The sequence below is a fragment of the Manis pentadactyla genome, chromosome 11 (assembly GCF_030020395.1).
Source record: "Manis pentadactyla isolate mManPen7 chromosome 11, mManPen7.hap1, whole genome shotgun sequence".
NCBI classification, from domain to species: domain Eukaryota; kingdom Metazoa; phylum Chordata; class Mammalia; order Pholidota; family Manidae; genus Manis; species Manis pentadactyla.
In genome coordinates this window covers 67,833,339-67,849,492 of record NC_080029.1, presented here as the reverse complement: position 1 = coordinate 67,849,492, position 16,154 = coordinate 67,833,339, and the positions used below count along the sequence as shown (strand labels likewise).

The following is a 16,154-nucleotide window of genomic DNA, read 5'->3' as shown; positions in this document are numbered from 1 at the left end:
CCACATCATTCAAGGGTCCATTGCAATCTTAAGATCTGTGTAGGAAGAATCTGTTGGGAAGAATATCTAAGCTATACTGGAGAGAAGGATGAGGAGGGAAAAGGGAGACTCTCTTGAGTGCTTTATATTTCCTTTATCTCACATCTGGTCTGTGAGGTAGCTGTTATTCCCAGTTGACAGATGAGAAAACTGAACCATTGTAGAATTCTGGTATATTCTGAAGCAAAGAAACAAGCTATTTTAGTGTATTAAAAAGAAATATGTAATTTATTGCAAACTCTGAGGGAGGTGCTCTGAATTAGATGAAAAAATCTGACTGACCAGTATTATTTCCTCTCATTTAAGGATGGAAAAATTCAGAAACAGATGAATAACTTTGAGGCTTGTGGAGAATCACTATGGTGTAGCAAATACAATCTAGCAGTTGCTATTTCCATGTTTCCTGTGTGTAGTCCATGCCGATTAGATGCTCTCAGCACATCCACTTTGAAAAACAGTACATATTTTAAAGAAGTATGGCATTTAGAAATGCCACAATAAATGAAACAAAAGCTTCATTGTTCAGAGTGGACATTTATTTTTCAGTGGGATAATTTCATAAAATTATATAATACAACTCAGCACTTTTTAAACAAACCTTGTATATGCCACAAAAAAGTAACACATCTTTAAAAATTTGGTAATTTTTTTTAGATTACCTAAATCTAATTTAATAAAAAAAGCTAAATAAGAATAGAGAATAAAAATTGCCCCTAGTTTAAACCATCCAGATTTAAATAAAATGCATTTTGGTGTAATTCCTTCCTTTTCATTTATTATTTCATAGTGGCTCTGACCTTTGTATAACATACAGTACATGTACAATGATTTTTAGTAAATTTATGAAGTTGTACAAATATTACCACACAAATATATCCAGTGTTGAAGATTTTTATCACCCCAAAAAGAAACCCCACCCCTCTCTGTCATGACCTTGGGTAGCCACTAATATACTTTCTGTTTCTATAGATTTGCCTTTTCTGGGCATTTCATATTAATAGAATCATACAATAGGTAGTATTTTGCATTTAGCTTCTTTAATTTAACATAATGTTTTTCAAGAGTAATCATTGTAGCATGTAAAAGTATTTTGTTCCCTTTTATTGCTGAATCGTTTTCCATTGTGTGCAGATATAGCACATTTGTTTCTCCATTCATTAGCCAGTGGATATTTGGATTGTCTACAGTTTTTAGCTGTTATGAACAATGCTTCTACTGACAATCATGTACAAGTCTTTTTTGTGTACATGTGATTTAATTTCTCTTAGAAGTAGAATTGCTGGATCATATGGTAAGTTTGTGTTTAACTTTTAAAGAAACTGCCAAATTGTTCTTCAAAGTGGCTGTAATATTTACTTTCCTACCAGCACTGTTTGAGAGATCCAGTGTCACCACATGCTGTCCCACACTTCTTATTTTCTGATTTTGTGTAGGCATTCACTTGGCATCTTGTGGTTTTAATTTGCATTTTCCTATAGATTAATGATATGGCATCTTTTCATGTACTTATTAGCCATTCATATATCCTCTGTTCAGATGTATTTTCAAACCCTTTGTCCATTTTTTAAATTATGTTGCTTGTCTTATTAGAGTCTTTTATATATTCTAGAAAGTCCTTTGTCAGGCATAATGATTTACAAATAATTTCTCCCAGTCTATAACTTCATTTTATTAATGGTATCTTTTGAAGCATGAGTTTCTCAATCTGATCTCAGTTTATTAGTTTTTTTTGTAATGGACTGTGCTTTTGGTCTTCAATCTGTTTCTTCTAAAAGGCCTATAGTTCTGCCTCTTACATTTAGGTCTATGATCTGTTGGGAGTTAATTTTTATGATGGTGTTAACATAAAGGTCTAAATGCATTTTTGTAATTTCTTGAGGTGAAATATAATGTCTTAAACTACACACACCTCATCTATTAAATTAGCATGCCTCTTAGCTAAAAGAAAAAAGGGAAGACTGAGGTATAAGGTGAGAATGTTAATAGAAATGGCCCTCATACCTAAACATCTATATCATGCTGATAAAATTTTAGATATTTCAGCATGTAACCAAATACTACTAATACAACCAATGTGAAATAGGCTTGCACACTCAGACAGACATACCAACAAACAAGCCCTCTTCTCTTTAATACAAATACTTATACCCCTCTCTGTTTTGTTTTGTTTTTTAAATAAACTTTATTTGGAACAATATTAGATTGGTAAAAGAGTTGCGAAGATAATACAGGGAATTTCTTTATATTGTCACACAGATTTTTTACAATATATTGGAAAATCTTGGGGAGATTTGCAATAATCTCCCCAAGATTTGAAAAATTGCTTTCTCTAGCTTTATTGTAAGAATACAATATATAATACATATAATATACCAAATATGTGTTAATAGACTGTTTATGTTATCATTGAGACTTCCAGTCAACAGTAGACTATTAGTAGTTAAGTTTTTGGGGAGTCAAAAGTATATGTGGATTTTCTGATACCTTAGGACACATCTTGCTGAGGGAAGACGAAATAAATCCGGATAAAGCACAGATGCTCACAGACGCTGTTTGAAGCCTCGGCACTTGCTGCCGGACGCTGAGTGTGGCTCCGAGGGAGGGGTCTGGGGCGCCACTTGCTGCTCAGGTTGTGCGCTACTTTGATAATGGCTCTTTAATGTTCCCTAATGTTATCATCTCACATTGTTGTGATCCATTTGTCAATCAAAAAACCAACATGGGGAGCATTATTATTAACTAACTTCAGACTATTCTCACTTCACCAGTTTTTCACTAATGTCCTTTTTCTGTTCCAGGATCCCCTCCAGGGTACTACATTGCACCTAGTCATCATTATTTCCTTAATGTCCTCTGATTTGTGACAGTTTCTCACACTTTACTTGTTTTTCATAATCTTGACTGTTTTAGGGAATACAGGTCAGATTTTTTTTTAGATGTCCCTTAATTTGGGTTTGTCTACTGTATTTTCTCATGATTAGTTGGGGTTATGGGTGCTGGGAAGACTAGCACAGGGTGGAAGTTCCTCTCATCATGTCATATCCAAGGAACATGGCATTCCTGCTGCTCTTGGCCTTCATCACTTTGTTGAGGTGGTGTGTGCTAGGTTTCTGTCCTGTAAAGTTACTCTTTACTGTTTCCATACTCCATTCTTTGGAAGTGAGTCACTAAGTCCAGCTCACCCTCCAATGGGTGGGGGAAATTAAACTCCACCTCTTGAGAATATCAATATATACAGGTATCCCTCACTTTTCGAAAGTTTGCATTACATCATGTCGCTTTTACAAAAGGCCTACATTAGTACCTGTTTCACTAACCAAAAGAAATCCAAAGAGGATTTTTGCTTTTATGGAAAAAGGTGAACAACAAAAACAGCATCCAGCAGTTGTTTTGCAGTGAGCCATTATCAAAGTAGCGCACAACCTGAGCAGCAAGTGGTGCCCCAGACCCCTCCCTGGGAGCCACACTCAGCAGGCGCCCCAGACCCCTCCCTCGGAGCCACACACTCAGCGTCCCGGCAGCAAGTGCCGTGGCTTCAAACAGCATCTGTGAGCATCTGTGCTTTATCTGGATTTATTTCATCTTCCCTCAGCAAGATGTGTCCTAAGGTATCAGAAAAGCCTAAGACAGGTTATTTTTAGTTCTGGAGACACTAAAAAAACATTTCCATATAAATTAATGGCAATTGTTTCTTCACATTACACCATTTTGGTTTATAGAAGTTTTCATAGGAGTGCTCTACTTTGAAATAGCAGGGGAAACATGTATTTGGGTTTCTTCTGTCCCATTTATTTATTCAGACATGTACTTGTATCAGTATTTATTCATGTATACTTATTTTATTATAGGCCAATACTATTATTTGTTGTTCAAGTCATTCTAGCCTTTGACCATGGGGAGCTCTTCCAGATTGTCTGATCTATCCCAGTGTGTCTGTCTCTTTTTTCAACAGCTTTATTGAGATATAACTCACATACCATACAATTCACCCATTTAAAGTGTACAATTCAATGGCTCTTATGTCCTATTTGTGTGATGCCATGCCTCTAAGACCCCACCCTCCAAACCCTTAATTTAGTTTCTTTCTCTGTACATTTGCCTATTCTGGACATTTCACATCATCATATAATACGTCATCCTTTTGACTGGCTTCTTTCTCAGCATAAAGTTTTCACAGTTCGTCTGTCTGGTCTCTTTTTCTACTTTCATTTTCTTTTTTTACTTCTTGTTTTTGAATGATTTCTGACTGGTCTTTGATCTTCATTTAAATGTTTCTTCTACATAGTTGTAACCCATATGGGTATAGACTTTGTTGTTCTGATTTTGTGACTTAACATTATTTTATCCACATTTTTCCAATCTTTTGCATAGTCTGCATTTTTTTTTAATGGTTAAAAACATCAAGTTGGTGTGCATTCAACATTTGGTTCTCAGTTTGTAGTATCTGGGCTTGTTTCATTTTTCACTATTATAAATGCTATTGCTATAAACATTTTCATGTATATGAATTTTAAATTATATGTTAGGATAGGTTCCCTAAGCTGAAATGCTTGTGTTAAAAGAGAGAGTCATTTTCATGATTTTTTATAACATTCTACAAGGTTACAATGTAGAAAATTTGTAACAGTTTAGGGGATCACTAATAACTGTGTGTGTGTGTGTGTGTGTGTGTGTGTGTGTGTTGTTGTGTGTATTTCCTCATAGCCTCATCAGCATTTTTTTTCTGGTTTAAAATAAATAAAGGGAAGAAATGAAAGAAGTCAGTGTGCTAAATGTTTAACAAGAATTATATCATTTACCTCATTTAATCTCATCCATCACTCTGTAAGGTAGATACTAGGCCTAGTTGACACTGCAGTGGAGTGCTGGCCCTGGAGGACAAACCCGAAGATCAGACCCTGGGCAAGTCAGGGAATCCCAGCTAGGCCATTAAAGAGTCCAGGCCCACAAAGAATGGGAGCTGAGGCACTGCATCAAGGGGACAAAGACTCAGGAAAGTCTGAGCTAGGCTGGCTCAGCATGAGGTCCTTTTGATGAATCCCAAACACATCTCTTTAGTGTCCTTTTATAGGATCCAGCCAGGCTTTTGTGAGTGGACCAGGTTCATTTAAAGGTGCCTGAAGAGAATATACACTAGGCTACCCTTCTGACATTTTAGAGTTCATTGGTCACATTTATGTTTATAAAATAAAGTTACTACACATGCATGCTTATTTACATGTAAAAGTATAGAAGAGGTCTAGAATCTAGGATGTGCACTAAATTTAAAAACATTGGTTATGTCTTTGGTAGGATGAACAGGATTTGGGCCAGTAGTTGGGGTACCAGGGTACTTTATATGTCTGCTTTATTTGAATACTTACGTGATTTTTTTTAAAGAAAAATTATTGCTAAAAAAAAGCTTTCATTCATTCAACAAACATTTATTGGATGCTTACTATATAGTAGGCAAAGATCTGAAGATATAGACTGTACCCACAAGCTCATGTTCTAATATAGTGTTTTTCAAACTTTGGGTCATTATCCTTTAGCAGGTTCTGAAATTAAAAATCATTGGGTCATATTGGCTTATAACCCAAAATATAAAACAATATATCCATGAGTCCATACTGATACAAATGAATACATACATGCATACATACATACATAAATAATGGAATAGAACAGATATCTCCTGTGCAGCATTCCAAATAATTTATGTAGGTACTTCTCCCTCAAAGAGATGGAATGTAACTCCCCACCCCTTAAATGTGGGCTCTGTAATGACTTCCTTCCAAAGAGTACAGTATGGAAAGGGGAGGAATACTTTGCAGTAGAGAAACCTGGCAAAAACTACCTCAGCCAGGGGAGCAGCATCAGTATCAACAGCAATAGGTCATGTTGATAGTATATGCCCTTGAAATGAAGTGATAAAAATGGCCCATTATCTCTGTGGTCTTCCTCCCCAAAACTCATAACACAGTCTAGTCATGAGAAAAACATCAGACAAATCCCAAGAAGGACATTTATAAAATACTTGACCAATATTCTTCAAGCTGTCAAGGTCATCAAAAACAAGGAAAGCATGAAAAACTGTCAGAGCCAGGAGAAACATGAAGATTCCAAAGAAACATAATGATTAAATGTAATGTGGTATCCTAGATGGGGTCCAGGGACAGAAAAAAGACATTCAATAAAATGTAAGGAATAAAGTACAGACTTCAGTTAATAAGAATGTACTGTGACAATATTGGTTCATTAATTATAATAAATATCATACTAATATAAGAAGATAATAACAGGTGAAACTGGGTGTGGGATATATGGGAACTCTCTAAACTATCTTTACAATTTTCTCTGTAAATCTAATACTGCTCTAAAAAAATCTATTTTAAAAAATATGGGCCACTGGTAGCATTTTTCCTCAACATTTTATGATGGTGGTTTTTAAATATACTACAAAATTGAAAGAATTTCACAGTGAATTCACATATACTCACAATCTAGATTCTAATATTGTTTTACTATACTTATTTTATCATATATCTGACCATCTGTCCATCTACCTGTCCATTAATTTATCTTAGTTTTGCAGTGCACTTCAAAGTAAATTATAGATATCAGTACACTTACCCCAAATACCTCAGCATGTATATCATAACTAGAGTATTCATTTCTTTTTATGTAAAATTTACATAATATATATATGCATGAATATATATATGAATATGAATAGAATAAATGCATCAATCTTTAATGTGCATTTGGTGAGTTTTGAAAACTTTGTATGTCTGTCTAACCAAAATCCCTCACAACTGCATTTAATATAAAATGATATGTCATAGGAAATACTAGAGTGTAATACCCATAGTGTAGGTAAGTATTGTTTTGTGAAATTGTTTCAGATACCTGTATAGTGGGTCACCATGTAAAGCATTTCTCTTACCGTCACAATAAAGAAGTAAAAACCACTGGTATGCTAGGGGAGCTCAGCATGTAATCAAATAGTGATTATGTAGAGTAACAGATTTTGTTAAGATACAGTGATGGGTTCAAAGAAAGGAGAGAGTGTTCTTTGTGGTTAGAAAGAAGATATTGGGATAGTCTGGAAAGGCTTCACTGAGGAAGAGGTGACATATTATCATAATGACATTGGTCAGCATTTGGGTAGCATTGTGTGCCAGCTGCTGAGCACTGTTCTAAAGAACATTACAAGTACTAACTCCTTTCATCCTCACAGCCCAGAAGGTAAGTCCTTGTACCTAGGACTGAATACAAAAAGGTTAGCTTGCCCAGAATCAGAAAGCTAATTAGTAGAGCCAAACAGAAGCTCATGCTTTTCACTACCATAGTGTGTATGTGATACGGTATGTGTATTATATGTTTCTCAGTGAAAATTGATTTTTAACTTGGGGGATCTTATTTCAATCACTTTTATGGAGAAAAAAAAGTTTTTGTCTGTTATTACCTTGGGGTGTGTGTGTGTGTGCGTTACAGTATTATGATTCTGGAGTACATAGAAACCATTTAGAGCTAGAAAGGATGTTAGCCATCATCAAATACCACTTTCAATTCTAGAAACTTCATACTCTACTGTTTTCATGTAGTGAATTGCTTGAAATTTTCCAAATTAATTGTGCAGCAATATAATGGAAAAAGAGAATATTGACTTGTTCATTCCCAAAGCTACCTAAAGTTGATGCTTATTAAACTTTAGTGAACATTCAATGACACTAATACATTTTGTGAGGCAAAGAGGCAATGTGATAAATTAAAGACACATTATATTATGAGTCAGGAGACCAGAATTCAAAACTTTACTCTTCATCTCGGATTATCAGATTTCCCATCTGCCAAATGCAGGGAGTGTATATCGGGGATGACAGATAGAAGGTGCATATGTTGCCACACCCTGCTTCCTAATTCATGGCTGACATTGCTAATCATTCATGACATCCTTTTTCTCAGAATATTTCCCAAAACAGTTTTCAAAGCAGCTATTACTGTTAGTCACAGTTGGCACCCAAGCTGAAATCTATTTGTCACCTTTGGATATGACAATCTGTAAAGACTCTCAGTTCTGACTCCCAGAAGTACACCGTCAGAAATTTGAAAACTGCCTGATTCAACATGGACTTCAGTCTTTCTGGTCTTTCTTTTCGCTAGACCCTAAGTGTACATCATGCAGGGTCCTGGCATATTGATCTGTTTATATTCCTGTGAATCTACCAACCTCCCTAGTCTTGACTTCGGGCTTCCTGGCACCCTTTTGTGTAATGCTTTCCCCAATGAAGTTGCCTTTCTTTACTCTCCCTTGATTGTTTGTGCATTCATACTAGCTCTTGGGTATGGAATCTCCTAACTTCCTAGCAGTCAAAACATCTTCCCCAGCCTGTATGTTGTTGAATGCAAAGAGTTTATGAACAGAGGAAGTTCATACCTGCTCCCTGACTGATCCCAGCACTTGTCTAAGCATATTCCTTCTTATTGCCCTACCTCAGTTTCATAATTATTTGATCTCCCTCCTCCCTGATGATTAGTAACCAGGGTAGGTGCTTAAAGCTTTCATCTTCAGTCCTCTAACATGTACTTGTTTCTGAGTTTCTACACTATATTTTGGCATTGTATATTTTATAATAGAAATAATTTTGCTTGTCTACTTTATTACTGCTGTGTAATCCTACAAGTTATAAATTGTGCAATTGTTTTGAGCGGCAAAAAATGATGTATTCAAGCCTTTAGATGCCCTCAGCTCCTATTTTCAAAACTTGTGTCCTAGTAAGTATCAATTCAACACACCCTGGTTTGTCATCTTTGCTCTTAAGTCAGTAGGAAGGAATGCTGTGCTTGTAAGGTGGAAACCAATTTGATCCTTCAGTGTACATCTCAGTGGGATCATTTTACATCTCATTTTACTACTTAATGCAACCAGGGCATTTAAAGGCAAAGTTTTGGCCATGAGTACCTTTGAGACAATATTTTTTTTTCTTTTACCTGGCAGTTGGGTTAGGATTGTAGTTTCTAACTTTAATGAAGATGATTTTAAAGTAACTTTGCTGAAAGGGAATTAAAGAAAAGATGGTAATCTGTATTTACTGGTCACCTGCCATTATTTACTGGCAATAATTTATAAGGAGAATAAAAGCAGCACTTCATACCAAATGATTGAATAACACAGAGTATGTTGCAATCCCACCTACAGTAGTGAGCTTATCTTCCTGGAAAAGGGAGTGAGTGACCACAGGCCTCCCCCATGGCACAGCTGTTATGTCCCCAGTTGAGCTGGTCTAGATAACATCCTGCTCTGCACACTGAATGAACGTAGCGGCCCCAACTTTGCCAGACTGGGCCTGGCTCTTGCTAGCTCTCAGTGATTGGAATTATTGCAGGATAGCCACCTGCCTCATAGAGTTTCGGAAATAAGAGATAAACTGGGAGGGCAGAAAATAATTTAAAACCAATCCAAGAATTTTCCAATAATATGTTTGCTTGTCCTTAAAATGGGATAACAGAAGTCTGCCTCAAAGAATTAAATAATATGTGTAAATTGTTTGGCACAGGACCTTATAGAACTTGTAGGGCTTTGACAAATGGTTGATATTACTATTACTGTTTTACAACACTAAGGAAAGAAAAGATACACTATAGATCTTGTCTCAAGTGTCCATAAAATAAAGTTCATATTCTTTAGCATGACTCATAAAGCCAGTTTGCTTATGTGAGCAGCTTAATTTCCTGTAGCCAGTCTTTCAGCCCCCTGAACTGAAACCACAGTGAACTTCCCAGAGCGTCATACCCATGTTTTCTCTGCCTCAGGGTCACTCCCTCTAGAACATTTCTTCAGGATCTTGCTTAAATGCCCCAACTTTCCTGTGATGTCTCTTGTCCCTTCTTTCTGTGTACCCTAGAAGTATCCTGGTCCCATTTATAGCTCATCACCTTATACCGCTGTTAGTTGCTTACTGCTCAAGTACCTCTGCTAGGTGTGAAGATCAGAAAATCAGAAATCATTCATTTCCAAATTCTCCTTCTGGTGCTTGACACATAGTTGGTGCCGAAAAAGATTGATGAATCAATTGAACAAATATGAAGTACTGTGGATACTCAAAAATGAAAATTTTTGTTTAGTTATTAAACCTCATTTAGTTCATAGGAGTGAGGACCAGTGTTTCCAGAGACATTTTATTTCTTCCTGGTTCATCTATAGAACATACTTAATATGATTCTTGAGAAATTTGATCTTGCCTTCTCGTTCTTTCATTCCTCAGGTTCTAGTAACAGCGAACCTTTGCCATAACTTCTGAATTCTGTTTGGAAAAATACTGGTCAGGAAAAAAAAATGATAAAATTTTTCCTCATGGTAAATAAACAAGGGCAAACTCGACTTTCTAAGTACTATGAGCATGTAGAGATTAATAAGCGTACCCTTCTTGAAACCGAAGTCATCAAGAGCTGTCTCTCTCGGTCCAATGAACAAGTAAGTTTCAACTCTTCTTTCTCTGCATTCAATTCACAGTGGCAGATCTGTTATTTCTTAGTCTCAAGGGCATTTTCTCTGAATTATGTTCATTCAACAGCTATTAGGAAAAATAACAAATGAAGTGAAATGAAGACTGAAGCATAGCTCTCTTTACATCCCCTTAAGGAATATAAAAACAAGGCACCCGAGGACCAGTCTTCAGTTTCTTATTTAGGTCAGCGTTTAGTTGCAGTTCAGATTTACCCTGCTAACAGACATACCTTATTTTTTTGTTCATATGGATTCAGCCCTTAAGAACTCTTAGGAGTACCTGTAGTAGGTGGCTGTCTTTAAGCCAAAAGATGAAAGTCAAACGACCAATACAGAGGTGAACACTTAAGACTCACTTTGTGCGAGAGGATAATAATATGATTCTCCTATGGAATGCAGTTTTTTTCTGCTTATCAGTTTTGTAAATTTTCCACCAACATAATACTGGAACTAGTTACTTAAAAACAAAACAAACTTAATTTTAACTTGTCTCATTTTATTATGTAGATGGAAGAAATGGAAGTTAAAAACACATACAAAATGGCAAATCTATCCATTCTGCCAAAATTGAGATTAAATAAAATCATTAAAATAATAATAAATAGGAATTTTTTTAATGGAGTCTACTCCTACAAAGAACTTTAAAGAGTTTCTTAATCCAGGCCTTAAACTTTGAACCCACTGGAAATCTCTAAACAAACTACAGAAAAATCAGAAAGTTTGTTTCAATCACTCATTAATTTCACCAATTCTCCATTTCACTGCATATGTAAAAAGGCTGCTTGTGGGAACCTCTGCTGTCTTAAAATACTAAACTACATCAGTGCCCAGAAGTTACACATTGGAACTGTTTCCCTTGGCTTCTAAGTTGATTTTCCAGTCTGCACATCTCAGAGACCTCAGTGGTCTGCCATGGCATGCACTACTTCGTGTAGTTGTCAGAAGGAAACAGAAACTATTAAAGGGCTGTGCCAACTTTTAATAAACTATTAAAGTACATGGTCCATGTGCTTTAAATAAAAGCAAACAAATTTCAGAAGCATTCCTGTTTGACTTTCTGCAATATACAGGGACTTGACATTTTCAAACACCACTCTTACTGACCAGTTTGAAACGTATCTTTCCTTTGAATATATTTTCAAAAATATATTTATTATATTTTACAAAATATATATTTCTTTACAGTATATCCATTGGACTTAGTATACTGTTAGATATTTTTGAAGCACTTTAAATTATTTTAGATTTTCAAGGGAACTCACTGGGCTTTCAGCATTAATCAGGCACCAAAGTAACATTAATTTGTAACAAAGCAGCTTAATTTGTATCTACAAAAGTACTTTGATACTTTTATCTTTTTTTTTTTTTGTCAGAAACCCTGAGAGGCTTTGATAATGTTCCTCAGTTCTTTCAAATAGGTTGTGTTTCCTTGAAAGGTCCAATGAAGCAGAAATCTTACTAGCTCAACAGTGAGCCAAAAGCTACAGGATGATCCTGTACTTATTACCTTTATCCTAATTTTAAATGAAAACCTCAAATCCCTCCATTTTGGAGGTTGTCAAATGGCTTTCACATCAAAGAAATTCCATAATGAAAAGTTGCAGCTTCATTCCCAGGTGCACCTAGGCACCTGAGAGCGCCATATCCCAGTGCAAAAAGCCATGCAGTTCATGCTCGGTCACATCTGATCGAGCACACCCAGAAGTCTCAGGAAGGGTAACACTGTGCCTGCAGCCTGCCATCCAGTCCCTGTCCACCCAGTGCCTCCCCGCTCACCTCTGCACAAACCTAGGAGAGAGAGGAATGGGAGGGAGTTATGTATCCACAGGTCAGCGCTAGTAGTATAGTTATTAATTCATATGAAGCACTGTTTACAGAGATTTTGTCTAGCATCTGCCACACAGTAGCCATCTTTAAATAATTTGTAAAAGAGCCTACAATGATTCTTTTCATGAGGATAAGGAAATCAAGATGTTTTGTTTTGTTTTGCATGTGTGTATGCTATGCATATTTGGCTCTTCAGTGACCATTAAATACTACAAAACTGAATCTCTAATTGCTTCCAAAAGAGCCTAGGGGAGGTGGAAAGAAGGAAGTCTTCACATGTTGGCTTATTTTCATATTGGAGGCAATTAAAATGCTGATTATTATTTTTGCCTTCTGAGTTCCACACAGAGCCAAGCAATGAATGAGTATCAGGGTATGAGGACAGGTAGGGACTCACGTGAACACTCCGACTTTTTTCCAGGACTATTTTTCCACCTCCTGGTAGAGATGATTCCAAGTAGTCCCATGAATATTGTGAGGAGGCAGCCAACAAAGATTGTGTAACGTTTTAATGTAGGATATTTCTAGGAATGTGTTGATAGATAGTCAAGTCAGAACCTAGCAGTTATGCATGTCATTTTGAAGGAATCCCTGTCAACCATAGGAATTAATATCTAACTGTTTTGTCTAGTGCTCTTTCATTGAATACAAAGACTTTAAGCTGATCTATCGGCAGTATGCAGCTCTCTTCATTGTGGTCGGAGTTAATGACACTGAGGTAAGACAATAGAAGAGCCTATGGAAAGTGCAAGAAAATCAGGGATAACAGTTTGTTTTTTTGTTTCTCTTTAAATTGTCATTTCCTCCCCAGTTGCCTTCCTAATAATTATTCTGACTGTTCTGAAGGATCATGGTTTCTATCAGGGCTGGGGAAAGCTTTGTGGAAGAGAAATACCTAGGATTTTTCTTGAATTACATGAGTAGCTTATGAAGTACCACAGAATGCCTTCCCTGACCCTCAGCGGTACCAGCGTCCTGCCCTGTGTGTGGCACTGTGGTGCAGCTTAGACAGGTGTAGAGAGGCCAGTCAACTGTGGCATTAAATGTAGGTTGATATATCAGAAGCCAGAGCAACTATAAGTATGACTGTGTTTTGACTATGTCTCCTCAGACTTAGTTCACCTTTTCAGAAATGTTAGCTCCATCCAGGTCGACAGCACTTATGGCCATGAAAGGGTGTTTTAAGATTTAAAATACTTTGATATCTCAGTTGACTGTTTTTTGTCCATGAACCAAACTTTGAGGTGGTTTCCCCATCTTCACAGATAGAAAAATGATGACATGAAACATCTGTAAAATTGCTTTAGCCAGTTGGTGGTGCCGTCAGGGAATAGAACTCAGAACCCTAAATTTTAGACTCACTCCAGTTTCAATCAGCTAGATTCATCATGGACTTTAAAAAAAATCTTAGAGTTTAAGATTTTCTACATTTCTCCTATTGATAAGCTTCTTTCAAGCAAGTGAATCATAGAACTACTCTGAATATTTGTCAGTGGGAAGCCACTTTGCTCCCATTATCTGTTTACCAAGCCACGTGCTATAAAACCTTGTTGCGGAGCGGGCAGCTCCATGTCTGGTTTACACATGGGCCATACTAAAACTAACCTCACCCTTTTTTGTTTCAGAATGAGATGGCAATTTATGAATTCATCCATAACTTTGTGGAAGTTTTAGATGACTACTTCAGCCACGTGGTAAGTCTAATAACTGAAAAATGGTTTTCATACTCAGCCTAATTTCCAAGAAATGAGTCTATATCAAGAACATGTGTTAATATAGAGCTTCAACATGTAAAAGGTAAAATTCAGATGATGCCAGGTTTTCTTTGCCTTTCCTTCTGGCTCATCCAAAGTGTTACAAACCTACATGTGAGTGAGATCTTTATTGAGAACCAGTTTTAGAAGACCAAGAACTTCTTATGTCTTTCTCTCAATTAAGAGATTTTGCTGTCTAACTTGCTCTCTCCATTCTGCTTCTCCTCCTAAGACACCAGAACCCTTTTCAATCTAGAATCACTTCTATTCAAACTGTTGCTTTGAGAGGCCAAACCCTTGAGAAATACATGAGTTTCTTTGCAACAGTCCTTTTCTTTGAACAGCTGTATTGGAATATGATTTATATACCATACAGCTACCCCATTTAAAGTGTGTGGTTTTTAGTACTTACAGAGTTGTTCAACCCCACAATCCTTAGATATCTCATTACCCCAAAAAGAAATACCATGCCCATTACTATTTCCCTCCTAATTATACCCCCTCTGGCCCTATGTAAACACTAATCCACTTTCTGTCTTTTTAGGTTCACCTGTTCTAGACATTTTATATCAATGGAATTGTACAGTATGTGGTCTCTTGTAACTGGCTTTTTTTACTTTGCATGTTTTCAAGATTCATCCATGTTGTAGCACACATCAGTACTCTTTCCTTTTCATTCCCAAACAGTATTCCTCTGTATGGATGTACTACATTCGTTTATCCATTGATCAGTTGATGGGAATTTAGATTATTTATACTTTTTGGCTATAATGAATAATGATGCTCTGAACATATATGTACACATTTTTGTGTGTAATCTTATTTTCAGTTCTTTTGGATATATACCTGGGATTAGAATTCCTAGATGATGTGGTAACTTCATGTTTAACACTGTGGTGAACTGCCAGACTTCTCCAAAATGGATGCATTATTTAAATTCCCATCAGCAGTGTATGAGGGTTCTATTTTCACCACATCCTCACCAAAACTAGTTATTATCTGTCTTTTTTATTATTAGCCATCCTACTGGGTATAAAGTAGTTTGAGACCAATCAATTGTGACTTTGAGTTTCACTAATGTATAACAATGTTGAGCCTCTTTTCATGTTTTTGGCCATCTGTATATCTTCTTTGGAGAAATGGCTGTTCAGTGCCCACCTTTTGGTTGCATTATTTGTCTTTATTGTTGAGTTGTGAGAGCTCTTCATATATTCTTTTTTTTTTTGATAATTATTTTTTATTGAAGGGTAGTTGACGCACAGTATTACATTACATTAGTTTCAAGTGTACAACACAGTGATAAAACATTTATATACATAATTCTAGGTTCCAGCTATCACCCTACCAAGCTGTTACAATATCTTGACTATATTCCTTATGTTATACATTACATCCCGGTTACTTATTTATTTTACCATTGGAAGTCTGTCCTTTTTTTTTTTTTTTTGTGAGGGCATCTCTCATATTTATTGATCAAATGGTTGTTAACGACAATAAAATTCTGTATAGGGGAGTCAATGCTCAATGCACAATCATTAATCCACCCCAAGCCTAATTTTCATCAGTCTCCAATCTTCTGAGGCATAACAAACAAGTTCTTACATGGAGAACAAATTCTTACATAATGAATAAGTTACATAGTGAACAGTACAAGGGCAGTCATCACAGAAACTTTCGGTTTTTCTCATGCATTATGAACTCTAAACAGTCAGTTCAAATATGAATACTCATTTGGTTGTTATACTTGATTTATATGTGGATACCACATTTCTCTCTTTATTATTATTATTTTTAATAAAATGCTGAAGTGGTAGGTAGGTACAAGATAAAGGTAGAAAACATAGTTTAGTGTTGTAAGAGAGCAAATGTAGATGATCAGGTGTGTGCCTGTAGACTATGTGTTAATCCAAGCTAGACAAGGGCAATAAAACATCCATGTATGCAGAAGATTTCTCTCAGAATGGGGGGGTGAGGTTCTAAGCCTCACCTCTGTTGATCCCCAATTTCTCACCTGATGGCCACCCTGCGACTGTGCCTGTCTTAGG

General features: G+C 36.3%; 1 protein-coding gene across 9 annotated transcripts in view; it reads left to right on the top strand.

The window, feature by feature from the left end:
• AP4S1 (adaptor related protein complex 4 subunit sigma 1) overlaps window positions 1-16,154 on the top strand; it is a 73,468-nt gene that overhangs the window by 19,684 nt on the left and 37,630 nt on the right. For 6 of the 9 annotated variants that reach the window (XR_008992523.1, XM_036881252.2, XM_057488521.1 and 3 more), the window contains exons 2-4: window positions 10,287-10,495; window positions 12,987-13,073; window positions 13,981-14,049. Coding sequence is in view for 6 of the 9 variants with exons in the window: in XM_036881252.2 (XP_036737147.1) it covers window positions 10,358-10,495; window positions 12,987-13,073; window positions 13,981-14,049 (294 nt within the window). In the remaining 3 variants the exon portion in view is untranslated. Of the gene's footprint in view, window positions 1-10,286; window positions 10,496-12,986; window positions 13,074-13,980; window positions 14,050-14,742; window positions 15,030-16,154 lie in introns of those variants that run through there. The other 3 variants (XR_008992521.1, XR_008992522.1, XM_036881250.2) reach the window with 2 other exon arrangements.